The sequence below is a fragment of the Crinia signifera genome, chromosome 4 (assembly GCF_055691185.1).
Source record: "Crinia signifera chromosome 4, ASM5569118v1, whole genome shotgun sequence".
Taxonomy (NCBI): Eukaryota; Metazoa; Chordata; class Amphibia; order Anura; family Myobatrachidae; genus Crinia; species Crinia signifera.
In genome coordinates, this window is record NC_139220.1 from 40,104,352 (window position 1) to 40,124,010 (window position 19,659).

General features: G+C 45.4%; 1 protein-coding gene across 1 annotated transcript; it reads right to left on the bottom strand.

The window, feature by feature from the left end:
* Positions 1-1,324: 1,324 nt before the first annotated feature.
* Positions 1,325-19,533, bottom strand: NDUFA9 (NADH:ubiquinone oxidoreductase subunit A9). The gene is made up of 11 exons (XM_083181611.1): positions 19,390-19,533; positions 14,989-15,159; positions 14,364-14,461; positions 14,174-14,265; positions 11,941-12,082; positions 11,210-11,312; positions 9,269-9,336; positions 8,951-9,027; positions 6,903-6,998; positions 3,117-3,183; positions 1,325-1,592 (listed from the first exon to the last, which is right to left on the bottom strand). The coding sequence occupies exons 1-11, from the start codon at positions 19,436-19,438 to the stop codon at positions 1,422-1,424; spliced, it is 1,134 nt and encodes a 377-aa protein (XP_083037737.1). The 5' UTR covers positions 19,439-19,533; the 3' UTR covers positions 1,325-1,421.
* Positions 19,534-19,659: the final 126 nt, after the last annotated feature.

Consider the following 19,659-nt stretch of genomic DNA (forward strand, 5'->3'; position numbering starts at 1 on the left):
AAAAAATGGAGAGTGATAAACAGCCAGCCAATCAGCTGCTTACTGTCATGTAACAGGCTGGATTTAATGGTAGAAGCTGATTGGCTGGTTGTTTACCACTCTCCACTTTATCACTTTTTGAAGCTTGATACATCTGGCCCTAATAGAATCACACAAGTGAATACGTTATTAACACTCATCTCCTTTTTAATTAAAATTCTGGACATGGCAGAACAAGTTATACAAGGAGCTTTGGCCATAGCCATATTCCATGAATAGTCAGGGGCTCATTGCAGAAATACATGGGAAGATTTAGCTCAGCAGCTGCAGAGCTGCCGGCTGCCAAACAGCGGCGTCACACTGGCGACTACCCAGTAAAATCACAGCTGAAACCTGCTGGAAATATGGTTTCTATAGACTCACATGAACCGTTATTGGAGGCTCCTCTTGGCATTCTGTCACTGGTGACAGTGGACCAAGCCCAGTGCATAAAGTTACTGGAAAATACAGCGATGGCTGTAACTGTCACCAAATCATATGCATGAGTAAAGGAGTTGCATTGCTGCTCTGAACCTGCTCTTTTAACACACACACTTAATCATCACCGTGCACTTGCACCAGCCTGTACTATACTTAATCAAATAATCTGTCTAGAGACCGTTGTGTTATACTGCTTTCAGACTGCAAATGCACGGTCACACCAGGACTTTGAAAGCGTTCAGTCCCGGTGTGACCCTGCATGTGTGGACTGTTCAGATTGCCAATATTGCCGGTTCGCTGACATCATGTGGGGCGTGGCGGAGCGTTGGCACATCACCGGGGGCGGGGGAGTAGGCAGTACTTAGAGCTGGCGCTGCTCCAAGTGCTTCCTCCTCAATAGTGTGAACGGGAAACAACCTGACTTTCCCCTGTCATCATCCTCATTAAATTGGCTAGTACTGCTTTCTCCTATTCCCTATAGGATGGGGAACCCTAGCTGATCCTATGAGATAATCACTAACAGCAGCAACACTTTCATTTTCTGCAAATCTTTCTTCTAGAGAAGACATCACAATTTTGTACAGTCATGTGAAAAGAAAAGATTACTCTGCGTTGCCATCTTTAGGTCACTGCTGGTACTACAGCAGCTGAATATGCCATTATATGTGCTGTGTAGCACAGAAGCAATATATAGTCAGACAACCAGATAATAGTCCCAAAATGACTCAGTCGTATAACCCTTTATTCTGCAAGCCTTCTACTAATTTATAAAGAAAGACAATGGAGTCGTTTCATTACACTTCCCTATTTAAGAGGAAAAAAAAAAAAACTAACAAAACAAACTAATTAAATAACACAGAGTACGTCAACTTTAATAGTTTATTTATGTACATGGGATGTGTATGCAGAATTCTCACATCTGTATGAAGAACGAGCGGCTGGGCTCGTACTCTGAAGTGCCGTTAATAGTTCACTGGGGTGACTGGCTTTACAACGTCTAATTCAGCATCCAACCAACGGTATTTACGGTGACGGCGCAGTACCTCAATAGCCTTCTGCTCGAGAGGGGTTGGAACAATGCCGAGGTCCTCTAGTCCGGGGAGATCGGGGAACTTCTTGTCTGTGGTGTGGAACTAGAGAAGACAACAGCAACACTTGTTATATCCTGCTGCTGCAATATAGAAAAGGGTCACCAACTATTATTAGTTGTGGGACTACAAGTTTCAGAAGGTTGCGACAGCCAAACCCCTTGATACATAGTGGGATATCACTGGAACTCCATTGATAGTAATGCCTTAAATGGGATAATGCTCCAATTGTTTCCCGGGGTTCCAACTGTTCAGAAAACAAACTGGTATTTTCCTTTTTTTTCTCCCTTATGACTAGTAAGTATTCCGAAAAGGAGACCATTAACCCTTTGAGTGGCAAGTGAATTTGTCAAAACGTGTGAAGATCAAAGAAATTTTTTTTATTCGTCAAAATGACCTGTAATGTTTACCTTATATAGGAAATATAATCTTTTTTTTCACACATTTATTTTTCATTTGCATTGATATAACAAATGTGAGCGACGCTGGCATTTTTAGCAGATATTTTGCGCGTCTCTCGCAGAGATGTTGGCACTCAAAGGGTTAAAATGGATTGGAACTAAAATCAAAGCAATCGCTGCCAAGTTTCTCAAATCAAAACTACCGAATGTTCTTGGTTATCAGTCAGCTGAGATTCAGAGACGGTGTGAATCCACAATTATATTCAGTTCCGATGAGCTCCTGAAACGTGCGAGGGCTTTCATTGGCTCGTTTATACAAGAAGTAGTGTACATCCAGTTATTTGCAGCCACTGAGAATGGCAGAACTGACCCCTAGAACACAAAGGTCAGTTTTCCGCAGCTACGAGCCTCTCCGCAGCCATCTAATATTTCTGGTAGTACATAAAAAGGGCTATGGGTCAAAGGGTCGACAGTCAATAGGTCAACAGCCAAAAAATGTCAACATACATTAGGTCATCAGAGTCGAAAGGTCGACACCATGGACACTGTATAAAATGTACCGCTTTGCTCGCCATGCTTCGGGCACACTATTATATTCTCCCTCTACATCAACTTGTAAAAAGGTTTGGCACTTGTGTAGTTTCACGGTGCCCGATATATCAGATGCGATATCGGCCGATATATCGATGCGGTCCTATGCAATTTTTTACCTGTTCATAACCCCACTATCCACTACGCATTTAGTTGATTTCATATAGTGTGGCCAGCGCAGTGAGCCACCGAGGGGACGCGGATTACTGCGCTCGCCACACTATATAAAATCAACTCCATGCGTAGTGGACAGTGGGGTTATGAACAGGTAAAAAAAAAAAAAAATCGCTTTGGGTCGCATCAATATATCGGGCACCGTGAAACTACACAAGTACCAAAAGTTTTTGGGTTTTTCGTTTTGTTTTTTTACAAAAAAAGTGAAAAACTCATGTCAACCTTTTTCATGTTGACCTTTTGTTTGTGCCGATCCTTAGGCATGTTGACCAATAGTGGTCCACCTATTGACAGTCAACATTTTTATAGCTGACCTGCCCATAAACCATCAGTAATATAGGATACATAGGGAGGACAGTAATAGGATACATATTGGAGGACAGGGCGACGCTGTTGCACTCACTCGATCCACTTTGTCCCGCGTTGTCCATTTGTCAAACGGATTTAACTCAAAGACCTTTGCAATCAGACTAAGTAGAGAAAACAGATATTGATTAGGGTCTGATTAATGATTTCAACACATTATTATAATAATAAAATTTAAAAAAAAGCACTAAATCAATACTGAATGCACTTGAAATTCAAAGAAAAAATGAGGGGGTTGTAGGTCAAGAGGTTGGAAAGAACTAAAGACCATGAGCGGCTTACTTTTAGAAATAAAAAATCTAAAAGGTGCCCATACACGGTACAATTGCTCGGTGTGATGAGATGCGCGCTCCCGTCACACATCTCATCGCACAGCTCAAAAAGTGTGTGTTCCGCACATACTTTTTATACTAGATCTCATCTCCTTCCATTGAGAAACCTATGCGACGCGATCTAGTCCAAATTGTATACAATAATTGCCATGTGTATATGGGAACCCTAAGAGTAATAGTTGGCGAAACGCATGGTATTGTTGGTGTCTTACAAGGTACAGATGGGTCTTGTCCCATCTTTGCAGGGGATGGCGCTGGCGTCGCCAGCCGCCATCCCCCGCCAGCGCCATGGCGATGGTGAGAAGGGGACGCGCGCGCACGAGCGGCGCGCGCGTCCCCTTCCGACGGCGCTTCGATCCGTTCCCCCGGGTCCCCGCCGGCTTGCCGGCGGTAACCCGGGGTCCCCGCCGCCTGCCCGCACCCCCCCCTAACCCCCCCTAACCCTGTCCGTCTCCCTGAGGCGGAGACGGACAGGGTTTCCGTCGCGCTAGCGACGGAGACTGAGACGCGCGTCTCAGTCTCCTCGCTGGCGAGGCTGCTGGCGGGTCGCCAGCGCGTACGTTCTGGCGACCCGCCAGCAAGGATGGGACAAGACCCATCTGTATACATGTCATTGTAGAAGTCACACTTAGGCGTAAATTAATTCAGATAAGAGTTCTGTTCAAGATGGGATGTTGCCAATAGCAATAGATTCAGATTCTACTTCTTGATTTAGCACTTTGCAGATAATAGATAGAATCTGGTTGCTATGGGAAACATCCCATCTCCTATAGAATTCCCATCTAAGTAAATTTACCCCTTAGAGAGCTAATTATGACATCTCCGTGTACGCACAGATTGGTGTTGGATAAATAATGTAAGCGGCATATATTCTGCAACTAATCTATAGGAGGTTTTGTTGTACAGTACTTCATTTGTGTTTTCAAAAGAATACGTAGTATTAAACTATGACAATTAGGACTCAAAAATCTACAAAATAACATTTATGTTGCAATGAAGCATTTACTCTGGGCATACAGATGCCCTGGTGCTGCTTAGAAGTATTTGAGACATCAACAATACTGTAACAACATACTCTAGTTAGTAAGGTTGAAATACTAGAAAAAACAAAAACACACCACATAGCGGAGACTTAAGTTTAACATTTGTGTGTGAAATGGAGGCTTATAAATCAACGCTTTTGAGCTTAAGAGAGATTTTCTATCTCACGACGCCATTCCCGATAGGGGAAATGGCGGCGGGGCCCTATTCAATGTTGTCTTCCTCGACAGCATTGAACAGGGATCTCGGAAGAACTTCACAAGCAGCCGGGCACATTCTGCCGAGAATTAACGAGCTTACAGCCGCAGCTTGTTGATTCCCAGCCTCTTCTCGCGGTCACGCCCCCTTCTCATTGAATCCCGCCTGCAAAATCTCAGTCGAGCAGACCGAGAACAGGACAGAATCACGGCTGTCGGCGTACATTGAATACCCCCCTAAGCCTGAAATTTAAAGAGGCAATGCTTTTAATAGCAAAACATATGTTTTGTTATTAAAAGCATTGCCCTTCAAAATCTTGGGCTTAAATATGTTGGGAAGCGGTGCCTAATAAACTACTGGGAGAATTCAATTGTCGATGTGAAATCTAAAGACCTACATCTCCCAACATCCCTGGTGCCTCACAGCAACACCCTGTTCCCTAGTGTAACAATGGTTGCATCCCTGGTGCTTCACAGCAAACCCGTTCCCTAGTGTAACAATGGTTGGAGGAAACCCCTGGACATGTAGGTACATTTTTTTTTTTTTTTTTTTTTTTACAGACACCGCAGGGTATTCAGCTCTGAAAACAGCGCAAACACATTTTTTTTAATTGGAGACCGCAAGCATTCCAGTTTATTTCTAAGTAAACATTTTCGCTGTCACAGCTCGCCCTATCAGTATTCAACTGACCGCCACGCATACGCCAATTCCTCCTCGATTTGTTTTTGCTAGGGGGAATGCGGCCGCAGAAACAGCGAGACTCGCAGCTATATGCAACGGGCTCCCTGCATTAGCCGCGAACCTCGCTGTTTGGGGGACTACTCGCTGGGATTCCCCCGGAACATAGAATAGGGTGAGCGTCTGGCGAGGGGGTTAAACTGCAAGGATCTGTTGTTTTCAGTGATCCCCGCCGTTTAACAATGTCAGCGGCATTGAATATGGGCGTGTGTCTGTCCATACTGCCAGACTCCCTTTTCTACCATCCCTCCCCTATCTCCCCAATTCCAAGCACCCAATATCTCCACCCACTTCAACCTACTGCTATACATAATTTCCCACTGCATGTTACACTTCTATGAATTGCTCATTCTACCAACTGTAACCCCGTAGTGCGCCCAAAATGGCTTCCACGCCTGGGACTCTCTTGTGGAGAATGAACAAGGCATGGTTCTGATGAGTTAACAAGGATCTTTCCTGGCCATGCGAAAAACCGACAATAATTCACCGATCAGTATTCAATCACGGGCTATACACCCGTATTTTAGTCCATTTTCGCTGATACCATTTCACTGTTATTTTTGGGTGGGCAAATCAGGGTGGTTGAAAGAGAACATGAATTCGCCGATCCACGCGTTGACAATGCAGGGATTTTCATCCAGGCAAATAGTTAGCACTGGGATTGAATAGCATGAGTTGAGTTCACCCAATAAAACGTGTGAGAACTGCAGATTTTTAGCCTGGCGAAAAATTCCCCGGGGATTGAATACACACTCGTATTTGTCTCCACAATGCTTGGTTACCTCATCCAGCAAGCCTAAAGCCTAATAAGGCTGCATCACCGGGATCATTTGTGGTACGATGAAAAGTCCTTGGGCTTTAATGACCCAAGATGGCTGCCTTTTGTATTTTATTCATGGAGTGTATTTTATACAAATCTAAACTCTGTATTATGTTCATATTATTTGTAAAGCACCTTGAGATCTATATAAATAGCTGCAGCACTGAATGAAGGTATTACATAAATACGTATGATGTCATTGTGTTCCCCATTACATAAAGCGTTACAACCAAGTGCAATCATTATTTTGCAACTGGGGCAAAACACACAACACCGCTGTCTATGGAGGGATCTAGCAGTTTATACAGCAATACAGGGAGTCTGAGGGCGTAACAGCGAGTTTAGGTTTGGGCATTATACCATGTACAGTACATAACTTCCTCTAACTGTTCATTTATAAAGACTGCAGGATTTTATTTATTTCTCTTTTTACATAACTTCTTAGGTAGATGTTCTGCTTTGCCCAATACTTTTATTATTCTATGTATTTAAAAATTTTATTGCGTATAATAAAAAAATAAAAAAGTGTATTCTGACATTTCCTCTTTGTTTAAGTGATAGGAAACACACCAGAGGGAAATCATCAGCCCCGTGCATCTCCTCCACTGTTAAAACCTTGACTGAACTGAAAAATGATAAACCCCCAAATCAAAAGGTTATTAAACCTATAAAGGTTCCTATAACATATACTTACTGATAAATGGGACGCGGCAGTGGGTATTGTAGCAATGGTCTGTGTGCAACTGCAAATATGTATTTTACCATGTCCTGGAGAACATATCGGTGGGGCCTAAAAGAGAAGATAACGGAGAAAATGTCACGTTGGAACACAGGTTACAGAGCACTTCAGCGTTTCTGAGAAAAAATCAAATCTGATCAACTGTATTGGATTATATCACACGCAGGACAGAGTGGTCTCTGTGTGTGCCTGCAGTGTGACATGCGGCACTGCCTGCAACAGGCAGCCACACCCCTGTGCCGGCAGTGCAGCAAAATGATGCCACACCCAGGTGCCGGCACTGCCTGTAACATACCACCATTCCCCAGTGCAAACACTGCCTGTAACATATCCCAGAGCCAGCACTGCCTGTAACATACCACCACACCCCTGTGCCAGCCCTGCCCATGACATACCACCACACCCCTGTGCCAGCCCTGCCCATAACATACCACCAGACTCCTGTGCCAGCCCTGTCCATAACATACTACCACACATCTGTGCCAGCACTGCCAGTAACATACCACACCACCCCTCTGCCAGCACTTCCTATAAAAGACCATCACACATCTGTGTCAAACAACACTCCTTTCCTGTCTGCTGTGTAAAATATAACGTATAAAAAGTACTAGCTCAGTACAAGACCAGGGCATTCACCTACAGCGAATCCTAGCAGTTATGTGCACAGCAACCTCCTAACTTTACCAATGGGTTGTCTGCAATAAAGTTTTTTTTAATTAATAATGGCTAATAACCCTGAAGAAAAGGCAACTAGTATGAAAACTGCGCTGTCGGTCCACATCTGTGCTTCAGACAGTAAGCAGCATTGGTAATGGAGACACAGAGCGCTGTCCAGCTCAACTGAGTATGTGAATAAACTCTGAATGGGCAGATCTTGGCCTTATCAATGAGCTGGCCTATAATTTGCATCTGCAACCATTGACAGTGAACCTAATCGTAGCTTGTCAGGTCTATGGCCAGACTTATTACCAGAATGGTCAACATCAAACTTATTACTGAATAAAGTGATACTGGCTCTTTACAGTACAAGAGATGGCAATGAATAATTCCAAGTGCTTAGTATAAGCTACGGAGCACTTACTAGGGTACTTGTTTCCTAGAACGGCACCCATCGCCGGCATCGCATGTCATTATAATGCATACACACATATCTCGTGAGACACATTGGTGGACTGATTAGGAACATTATTGTGTTTTGCCATTATAATGGCATGCGATGCGACCGATGTCCGCGATTTTACATAGAAATGCATGGTAAAATGTAAATCGCGTCGGTCGCATCGCATGCGGCCAAAAAAATCACATGCGATGCGACCGACGCGATTACCGATTTCACATAGGGAACAATGTTAAATGGCCCACAGACCCCAAATAGCCACCCTGAAGTGTGAAATGGCCTCCCCAATTGTTAACGCCACCCCACGATCAACGTCAACCCGAAGCGTGGCGAGCGCAGCGAGCCCGCGAGGGGCGGCGGTACGCGTCCTCCGACCTTTTCTTACCCCCACTATCCACGTCGGCGTGGAGTTGAGAATAGAAAGTGTGGCGAGCGCAGCGAGCCCCGCGAGGGGACGCGGAAATCCGTGTCCGCTCGCCACGCTTCGGGAGCGTGTTCTGCGTCCGCTCGCCACACTTTTTATTCTCAACTCCACGCCAACGTGGATAGTGGGGGTAAGAAAAGGTCGGAGGACGCGTACCGCCGCCCCTCGCGGGCTCGCAGCGCTCGCCACGCTTTGGGTTCGCGTTGATCGTGGGGGTGGCGTTAACAATTGGGGGGGCCATTTCACACTTCAGGGTGGCTATTTGGGGTCTGTGGGCCATTTAACATTGTTCCCTATGTAAAATCGCGGTAATCGCGTCGGTCACATCGCATGCGATTTTTTTGGCCGCATGCGATGCGACCAACGCGATTTTTTTCCTTGCGATGCCTAAGATCAATATCGTGGGCGCCGTTCTAGGAAACAAGTGCCCTTACTAGGTACTTACAAGGAGGTGCAACTCACCCAGTTAAGGCATAGGTCTTCCCTATGGAGTCTGGATCTTTAGCAATATTCACTAAGGCTTTGGCGACGTCAGATACCTAAATGTACAAACACAATGTCGTTACAGCTGATGTGCAATGAGAAGTGGTAAGTATTTCTTCTGTACACCGGTAAAAGAAGCAATGAAATGATGGAGGTCAGACGTATGCAGCTCACATAAATTACAGCAAGTCTTATTGTAACACCACCGCTCCCCCTCCCCCACCATCAGGAATCTAAATAACCATCATGTCAGTCTCAGGCATCTGAAAGATTTGACTGGACACCGTTAGTACTCACATAAATAGGCTGCTTCACTGTCTTCTGGCCAAACGATATTAATGGCACGCCGCCAAACCAGCGCATATCTACAGAATACAAATCACAATGAATACAACAGAACAACAAGCCTGCAAATAGCAAAAGCATTAATCAGTAAAGAGACTGATCCTTCAATCTTTTTCATGGAGACACTAAGCTATGTAGTGAGGCTACAACAGAGTAGCAGGGAATCCAGCTTCAGGAAGAATGAAACACAATGTAACATAGATAAATGTAATGTCGTGCGCATAAGTCAGGCGAAGAACTGCAATGTCATGGAAACAACTGTGTTTTTTGGAGCAGAGTGGATGGCAGGATTTGCCTTACCAGACGGGGACCTGTGTGCTGTACCCGGGAGGTCCTTTGGAAACCACATTTACATCTTGTATGAGAACTTCCTCAACGAGGGTTCTCAATAAATTCTGGGAATTATAACCAGTGTCTTTCTGCCCCCCCCCCCCACATATGCTTACACCTTTGGAGTACACCTACCGATGACCAAAAGGTCCTGAGGACACCCCTATGTTTGTTATTCTTTATTTTGAGCATTGAGGCGGAGAAGAGGAAATGGGGAGGGAGGGGGGGGGGATTTACTAATATGTGTATTCTACTTCACATGTGATGTTGCTACTGGGCAACCAATCAGAATCTACTTATTTATTTAGCACACTCTAGAAGATAGTAGATTCTGATTGGTTGCCCATAGAAGTAGAATACACATATTAGTACATTCCCCCCAGTATCTCTGCTCAGGGATACATGGTTTTATTTCTCACCACTATTATTTTGTGGCGCCGGAGGAGGAATCATTTACACTTTGTTATTGTTTACTTATATAGGGGTTTGGGTGACACCTCAACAGTGGTACAACCTTCGGCAGCCAATTTGCGCACAGGAGGGGGGGGACTTTCTAGCCTTCTTTAGCCTATGAAAAAAAACCTAACATGGAAAAGGACTTGGGAATACTAGGTGACATAACAGTTTAACAGCACACAGGGGTAGATATCAGAAGCGTTGTTATGGGGGAGAAGCGTTATTTGCACCTATACAGCTTCACCCCAAAGTCTGAAGAAGTGTGACAAGTGACATATCGGCAGGGGCAATGTATGAACGGTCTGTAGCCCACACACCGAATAGGGACAGCGTTGTCTCTGGCTGTGGCACCTGCTGGCTCCAGGCTGCATGGGAGATCTCTGCTGCTGCTGCTGCTTATGATGCAAACATTAAAATACCATTGCACATATAACTAGTAAGATCAGGGTCCAAGTGTACCAATCTAACATGCTACTATTTCATAGACACATCAAGCTAGATTCAAGGTGACGATTAGTTTTATGACAAAACCATCATGGGCTCTTTACATTTAGTGGCTGTGCCACAGAATTGCAGCGGTGTCTACCAATCACAAGCCATCCCATTTGGTCCAATATGTTGTAGGTTTCTGGGCATCTCGTTCTAAGAAGGACATAGGAGACCTAGGAGTTCAGAGGCAGGTGGGTAAACTAATCAATAATGGGAACCAAAGGATACTGGGGTAGGTGTATGAAGCAGTGATATGGGAGGAGAAGTGAGCCAGAGGAGAAGTGGCCCATGGCAACCAATCAGCACTGAAGTAACATCTATAATTTGCATAATATAAAATTATACAGAGCATCTGATAACTTGAAGCAGACATGCTGCCTGCTCACAGTAGAGTCAGCAATTTGGAGGTTAAACCAATACTCACTCCTTAACTCAGTGTGGTTATGGATTCCTAGTCTATCCTCCCAGTATGGAAATTGGTGTAATGCTACCAATGTGCTAACCAGATATCCATGTTAGCAGGATCACACATCTGCTGGTCTCTTTAAGTAATTCGAACCAATAGGAAGCTATGAGGAACTTTAAATTATAAAAAAAAAAAAAAAGCAAAAGCCATACTTGCATAATAGTTGAGGAAGCTGTCCTCTCGACCATATATTTCTGAGGGCTTCACTATGATGGCTTCCGGGAACATTTCTCTCACTGCCTCTTCTCCAACCGCCTGGTGTTAACACAATTAGCACAAGTCATGTGAGTAGGAGGGTTGCAACCAGATGTATTAAAAAAAATAAAGTATACATAAAGTGTTGTGACCAGCACCAACACAGCTATCCCATGAGGGTAACCCCATTTCTGTAGAAGTTATAGCACATATATAGGCCTATGTGTAAAGGCCGCCATCCACTAGTGCGCTATGGCCTTTTTTTATGCGATTCCGACGCATTGCTGCGACGGATTGCATGAAAATTGACAAAGTGCATGTCATTTTCCTGCGATTGAGATGTGAGTCACGTTCCCGTACGCCGCGCATCGCCGATTCTACAGGTTGCCTTGAATATTCATTGCAGCTAGGATCGCATATGATACCTTGTTTGCAAAAGGACCGCATACAATGTACCGTACGAGAACCTGCTGCCTAAGTGGATGGGAGCCTTAAGTCTACAATTTGCTGGTTGCAATTCCAGCAACACAGATAACACTGACATTGAATAAGCCCTTACTGCGCAGATGATGCAACGGATAAGGATACAACCTAAAACCACTACAAAAACTAGTGCAATAACATTTTGCCCTAACTACATACTGTGTGTGTTCCTGTATTACTGCTGTGCATGTGAGCGTGGACTCACCTTGTTCCTCAGGTACTTAGAAGGACTTTTGAGGTCTGCATTCAGGTGGGACACATGGACCAATTTTTCCACCCCTGCTTCCCGGGCTAACGAAGCAATGTCTTTTGGGATATTCACAAACACATCTTCAAAACTGTAGTTGCTAAAGCAGAAATGAAGAATATTAACCCAAGAAGAACAAAGTGTGGGTGTGACCGCTTTACACATACCTCCCAACATTGGACCTACAGGAAGAGGGACAAGAAGGATATATTGGGGCAGTGGCCTAGTGTAAAGGGGTGTGGCCTATACTTGCGACACCCCTGTGAGGTCACGCCCCCTTTCCGCCACTGTGGTGGCATGGCAAGCGGCTCTGTGAGCTGCTGGACATGCACCGGGCCCCTCTGGCTGCAGGAATAGACGCATGTATACAGGTGACTCAACTTCCCCCTCCGCAGGCAGGACACTGCCGGCCCCGGGCGGGATGCGGGACCATCCCCAAAAAACGGGATGTTCCTGCGAAAAGCGTGACAGTTGGGAGGTATGGGTTCACATACAACACACGTACACATTACACAGGTAGGCTTACTGTATATGAGAATATGCAAAACATATGATCAATAATAGACACTGCCCTGTTAAAATAACTTCCAATTAATTGGTCCTGAAACTATGGGCCTGATTCAGACCTGTTCACTAGGCTGTGTATACTCGCAGCCTAGCGAACAATTAAACGCCACCCACCTGACTCCACCAACTAGCATGCGCGTGGATGTGTTTGCATACAAATCCACTCGCGTGCGGTCAAACGGAAGAGAAATCTTTCCATGGTCACTCCCCATCCAATGATTTGTCTTCTGTTCGCGAACAAGACAGACTTATTCTGGCTGGAGATGGCCAAATTCGGGACGGCCGCTGATGTCATGTGACGTCAGCGGCCCATCCCGTGCAGTCATCGACCCAGCCTAAATAAGGAAGTCTTGAGGTGGTAGCGCCCAGAGTTTTCATGGGCGCACCCACCGTTTTTGTGGGCATGGAACGCTGGTCGTACACCTGCGCCCAGCGCGAACGACAAAGCCGGTCACTTCCAGGGTTTGCGCATGCACGGACCACAAACATTGGGGATGGAGCTGAATTCGGACCCTAGCGAACGGGACTGAATCTGGCCCTGTGTGCCCGCAGAATACTTTTTCTACTAAAGAGAAGACGTCAGATAGCATGAGGCATATTTATTATAAGAAATATAAGCATCCGCCAGATGTATTCCAGGAGTTCCGCACATGTCCTCTGGGTCTCCCATAGGGTTCTATATTGTAGGATTTACCAAGAACTTAAGCTAACATTAGCCATTTTACACATATCTCTTGGTAATACTCAGACATGTGTGTTCCGATATCATCATTAACCTACATAGCAGCAATCTGCCTCTTGCAGAATTGAGATGTTTGGTAAGAAAAGCTGGGGAAGATGTGGGCCGGCCAAGTTACATTAATGATGGGAAGCGTAGTGGCAGCATAATACCATGGCTCCCATGTCACCCTCGTGTCGGAACCCAGATATGGTTTACATTTGTCCACACAGAATATACATAAGGCATTATTAAGAGCAGGCATGTCCAAACTGTGGCCCTCCAGCTGTTGTGAAACTACACATCCCAGCATGCCTTGCCATAGTTCTAGCATTCCCTAATAGCCAAACTGTAGCAGGGCATGATGGAACTTGTAGTTTCTCAACAGCTGGAGGGCCATAGTTGGGACATGCCTGATTTAGAGCGTTAGGAGACAATTCAGCTTGAGGGTGCAAATGAGCATGTTGACCGAGCATAATACAACGCAAGTGGTGCTGATCTCCGGCACAATACAGGGACGATTTATGTGTGCACAGAGCTTAGCTTGGATGCACCCCCTTCCAATTCTTAAGTTCTCCATGAATTTTATATTCCTCCCCTACCAGTCCAATCCAGCTAACAGTGCACCATGGTTTGACAATGGGCACAACTGCAGCTTCCAAATTGATTTATCCCTAGCGATATTGGAGCTACATACTGTAAAACAGGGGCAGGGCACCTGTGGATTACCAGCTGCTGGCGAACTACACATCACAGCATGTCCTGCCACAGTTTAGCCGTTTGATCATGTTAAAACTGCAGGGCATGCTTGCATGTTTGGTTCCACAGCAGCTGGAATAAAGCTACCCCTAGGAGCAGATGCCAGGAAGACTTGAGTAAGAAATGACACACGCGAGGGAACTATACCTGGTCTCCCATTCCCTCCCCACAAGATTGATCACTACATCGGAGTGCTGGAGAGCACGTTTAGTGGACTCTTTGTCTCTTGGGTCCCACTCCTGAAATGATACAAAAACATTTATTAGTCCTTATTTCTTCAAGAAATTTCAACTACCTTACCTTAAGCCATTTTAAAATAGGGAAGTCACACACTTACCATGAATGTCAACTGTCCGAGATCTCCCATAGGTCGGAGATGCATGATGTCATACTGGTCACAGCGATAGGGTATGACAACCTGGGAGCCTATACGTCCTAGAATAAAATGTATGATAATTATAAGTTGGATGCATGAACTCTGATTACTATAGAGATGTGTTTGACACTACACAAATGGATACTCAGGTGCTACACCACTCTGTTGGCCCCTGTCAGACCATGGGAGGAACTCCCCTTCCACAAAACTACGGCCAGCACTGAGTAGGGACAACCCACATGTACACAGAGGGGAACAAATATGCTAATGACCAGTATAAGTCAGGGCAGCTAAGCGTGGGCAAATTGGGATCCATATATCTATACAGCGGGAGAACGGCAATAAGAAGGTGAGAAGCACGTGAGCAGATGGAGAGGGGTCTGGAGAGCCTTGTCCAGTCAGATACACCAGGCGTTTAAATGTGACAGCAAGGCAAGTAGGCATGAATGCATGGATAATTGTTCCTACAGCTGGGCATGGAAAGGTTTGGTGCCAAGTACAGACTACCATAAAGGACAAGCAGCACCTGCAAGCTTTCTGTATTGTAAATGAAGCAGACCCCGCTAGTCAGTACAGTACAATTTACCTAGTTTGTTGACAACATATCGACCCAGGAACCCTGTAGCTCCAAACACTGTGGCCACCACGCCACTGACTGCCGAGCGTCCCGGTCGCCCATGAGGAACGACAGCATGGTGAACCTTCCTCTGCTGCAGCAACAGAGGGACAGAGGCAGAGAAGGAGGCGATCGGTGGACCTAGAAACGACAGTAATGGATCAAGTAAAAAAAATAATTCTGCCATAAGCAAATGTTCAGTAATAAGTATGCAGTGCATTTTGCCCCTTATTCTGGTTCACTCGCAAAGGCAAATTCCTTCTCAAATTCCTTCTCAAATGGACAAAACCATGTGCACTGCAGGGGGGCAGATGTAACATGTGCAGAGAGAATAAGATTTGGGTGTGTTATTTTGTTTCTGTGCAAGGTAAATACTGGCTGCTTTATTTTTACACTACAATATAGATCTCCCTTAGAAATCAAACCCTAAGGGAAGGGGTCTTTTTTTAAATGCGCATGCGCAGGGCTGCCTGGGGCGCTGATAAGGAGATTCGTTAACACTGGGTGTAAGGGCTCTCCTTATCGGCGGGGGGGGGGTTTAATACATTCGTCCATAACGGGTGCCCGCTTCTCGTATTTTTGGATTGTGCGAGGAAACCGAAGTAAACCCATGCAAGCATGGGGAGAATATACAAACTCCACACAGTTAGAGAATCGAACAGATGACGTCTCAAACATTGATTGGCCTCCCTCACCTCACTCATCCCGCATACCCACTAGTTGACATATCCAGTAGACTCTGGCCTCACTTTAAATTTTGTGACCTTTGCATATGTAATGACAGCATAGACTGAGTGACTGCTTTATCCATATATTACATACACTTTTCTTAATGAATGCGTTCAATGAGACTTTCTATCGCATAATTCATTTTATAAATCATTTTAGGGTCAATCTGCTGAGTAAAAGGGTCAGGTAACACAGAGGTCTTTGTATTAGGCTCCTCGGTGGTTACCTCTGCAAATATGGTGCACCCTCTTACTACACCCCATTAACTGACAGGAATTGGCTGTCAGATGTATTTGCTTTATACTGACCAGTGGTGTCGAAAGTATATAGGTCGGCCACTATTGGTCAGCAGGCAAAAGGTCAATGTGGCAATGGTCAATATGAGTTTTTCACTCGAGTATCCCTTATCCAAAAGGCTGGGGACCATGAGCATTTTGGATAAGGGATTTTTTTCGGTTTTTGGAATATATTATTTTGTCCATACTTACCCGGTCCCCTGGTGGCGCCCCGACATCCACGGTGGCCTTCAGGATCCTCTATAGCGGCATCTCCGGTCCCAGGGGTGTATTGCGCCGGTTACACAGAGAGAGAGGGTGCAAATGCACTATGCTATCATTACATTATAATATAATATATAATAAGAGGTTGTTGGTATATCATTGGCCAGTGATAATGGCCTGCCCACCAATCGTCCAGGTCACCTCTTATCGAGCAGGTCCCTAACACTCTGGGGTCACCACCTGGGACGCAGGGAACCCCGAAACACGATCCAGCTAAGGACCCCCCCAGGGCATCACAATAATAGGGATTGTAAAGTGGTGAAATTATAAGAATGGAGATCCCTACTATATGTTTGAAGGTAGAGAGTATGTGAAATAAAAAGTGCATACATAAATAATAGACATACAGGATATAAAAAGTGACTGTGTATTTAAGTTGTGATGCCCTGAGACAGTCCAGCCAGAGCAGCCCGGGGCCCCCACGCCCAGATGTATTGCGCCGGTGGCTGCCATAGACATCGGGGGACGAGGTTAGTATGAAAATAAGGGCCGGGGGGAGGGGGGACAAAAAAAAACCACGGTTCTCAGAATATTTCGGTTTTTGGAATACACGGATAAGGGAGACCCGGCCTGTAACTTGTTCATACTTTACAATCCACGTGGACTACAATTTAGAATGGTAAAGTAGGCTGAGCAAAGCTCAGGCATGGCGAGCCATGCAGATGTCAACATAGACCTTCTGACCATGTCAACCAACAGTGTTCGACCTAATAATCCACACCAACCAATGGCGACTGTGACCCTGTATCACACACATGCACCTCTCCCCAACAGGGACACTCACAATCACTGGAGTACCGGCAGCACTGTATTCCGCATATTAACAGAACGTGCTCACACAGCAGGGAAGTAAATGATATTAAAAGTATCTGCAGTGTAGATGAAAGGCATGGTGCCCTGACAGCTGCTACAGAACTACAAGTCCCATCATACTCTAACCTCCGTGTTCTGTAATGCTGTGATATTCATCCCCTGCTGTTTGCACTGCAGACATGTTACCAAATGATCTCACATTATTACATATCAAACCAAAATTAAACTCTGTGTTATTAATCCATAATATAGGACCAGGGGCGGATCCAGGATAAAATGACAGGGGGGGCACCATGATAAAAGAGGGTTTAGGTGGGGGAGGGGGCGGTGTTAGTGGTGCCAGTGTACATGCTAAGAGAGCGGCAGAGAGAGGGTGGCAATGGGATTAAAAATAGGCCCTGGCATTTAAAGTGCACAGGCCCACCATGGCAACAAAAGTGAAGGAAGTAGTTGTGCGCGCGCCAAAGGCGCGCTCTGGAAAAGGTGTTGTGGCCACTCAACAGGGGGCATGTCCTTGAGTGTAGTGTACAACACCATATACAACTTCTACACATTATGCAACAAAATACTAGACCCCATTATACTTACCCCTTACACATGATGCCAAATGGAATGAGCCAAAATTCAAACAATGCCACATGGATTGTGTCAAAATTCACATAATGCCACACGGATTGAGCCAAAATTTACATAATAACACACGGATTGAGCCAAAATTCACATAATGCCAAATGGATTGAGCCAAATTCATAAGATGCCATATGGATTGAGCCAAATATCACATAATGCCAAATGGATTGAGCCAAAATTCACATAATGCCACATGGATTGAGCAAAAATTCACATAATGCCACACGAATTGAGCCAAAATTCACATAATGCCACACGGATTGAGCCAAAATTCACATAATGCCACACGGATTGAGACAAAATTCACATAATGCCACACTGATTGAGCCAAAATTCACATAATGCCACATGGATTGAGCCAGAATTCACATAATGCCACACAGATTAAGACAAAATTCACAATACGCTTCATAAACAGGGACATTGTCCACCAAAGGCGCGCGTTAAACATTTACACCATAATGTCCATTGCACGTTAAGTTACACGGCATGATGTCCATTATGTATTATGCCAAACACCATAATGCCTATTAAAAATTATGCTACATACAGTAAGTGCTGCTTATCTACATGCTCATTGCCAAGGGTTCCATGCTCATTGCCAGAGGTTCCATGCTCGTTGCCATGTGGGATTACATGCTCATTGCCAACGGGGAATACATGCTCGTGGTAAATGGGGGACAGCCGCCGCCAGGCAGAAGTGATAGCCACTGACAGTGGCAGAGCCTGGCTGTATTCCGAGCACTGCAGGTCCCAGCTATTTAAAATAATACCCATTTCACACCAGAAAATGCGTTCCCAGGTTGACCCCTTTTACACCAGCCTAGTCCCTGCATTTTCTGCTGTGAGGGGGAGAGAAAACCACCCCTCCCCCCCTTTAACCAGTTATCTCATTTAACCGGTTATATCTTTGGAACTAACTGACCCATTTACATGAGACTAGTATGATCTTGAAGAACTTTTGAGTGGGCTTTGAATGATTTTGGTCCAGTGAAACTGGAACGTTTGGATCCAGAGTAATCTGCCCTCAAAGAACATGAACAGCCATGAAATTACATTTCAAAAATATAAAAAAAAATCGATTTACATGCTATATCTCTGGAACCAATTGACCAATATGGACCATCCTGGTATCATATTGAAGGCCCCGCGATTTGGAATTGAATGACTTCAACCACAAGCTCCTGTGATGCCAGGGGGGAACTGGCAGCCGTCGGAACCGGGTGGGGGTCGGAATTGACGGGTCCCATATTATCCTATGGGGAAAAAATGTTACAGCTTTGCCAGGCGATATCTCCGGTTCCCGGGGGGCTAGAGACATGAGGCTGGGCTTGTTGGAAAGCTCTAGTCCTCATCTACAAATGAATGACAGGGGGGGCACGTGCCCAGGTGCCCCCCCCCCTGAATCCGCCACTTATACCCCTGAGCGTGTCTGCTGCCAGCCAGGGGGAGCACATCTGCGCTGAGGCGCAGAAACTTTGCTGTCACCTCATTGCCGGGCAGTCTGGGACTTCTGGTTCCACAGCAGTCGGTGGAGAATCCATAGGTCACAGCACCAAATTTTGGGATAGCTCTGAATAAAAACACCAATGGCTTTCCCCCTGTGCCCAAACTCTTCCACACCACCCAGGTGACTTACGTGACATTGCCCGGGCACCGGTGGCCGCGCAGAGGGTAACGGCCGCCATCTTGTCCGGGATCCCACAAGCCTATGCGAAGCAGAGAACTAGTACGGAAGCCGCGATGGGCGACAGCCCTGGTTGTAAATGTGTAACAGCGCCACCTGGCGGACACACTCTGCAATCGCTCACATTCAATTTTCCAAATCACTAATTATTAAAACTAGGGAAATGTGTCACTTGCACCACACCAACCAACACTACATATAAATATACAATTTGACTAAGGG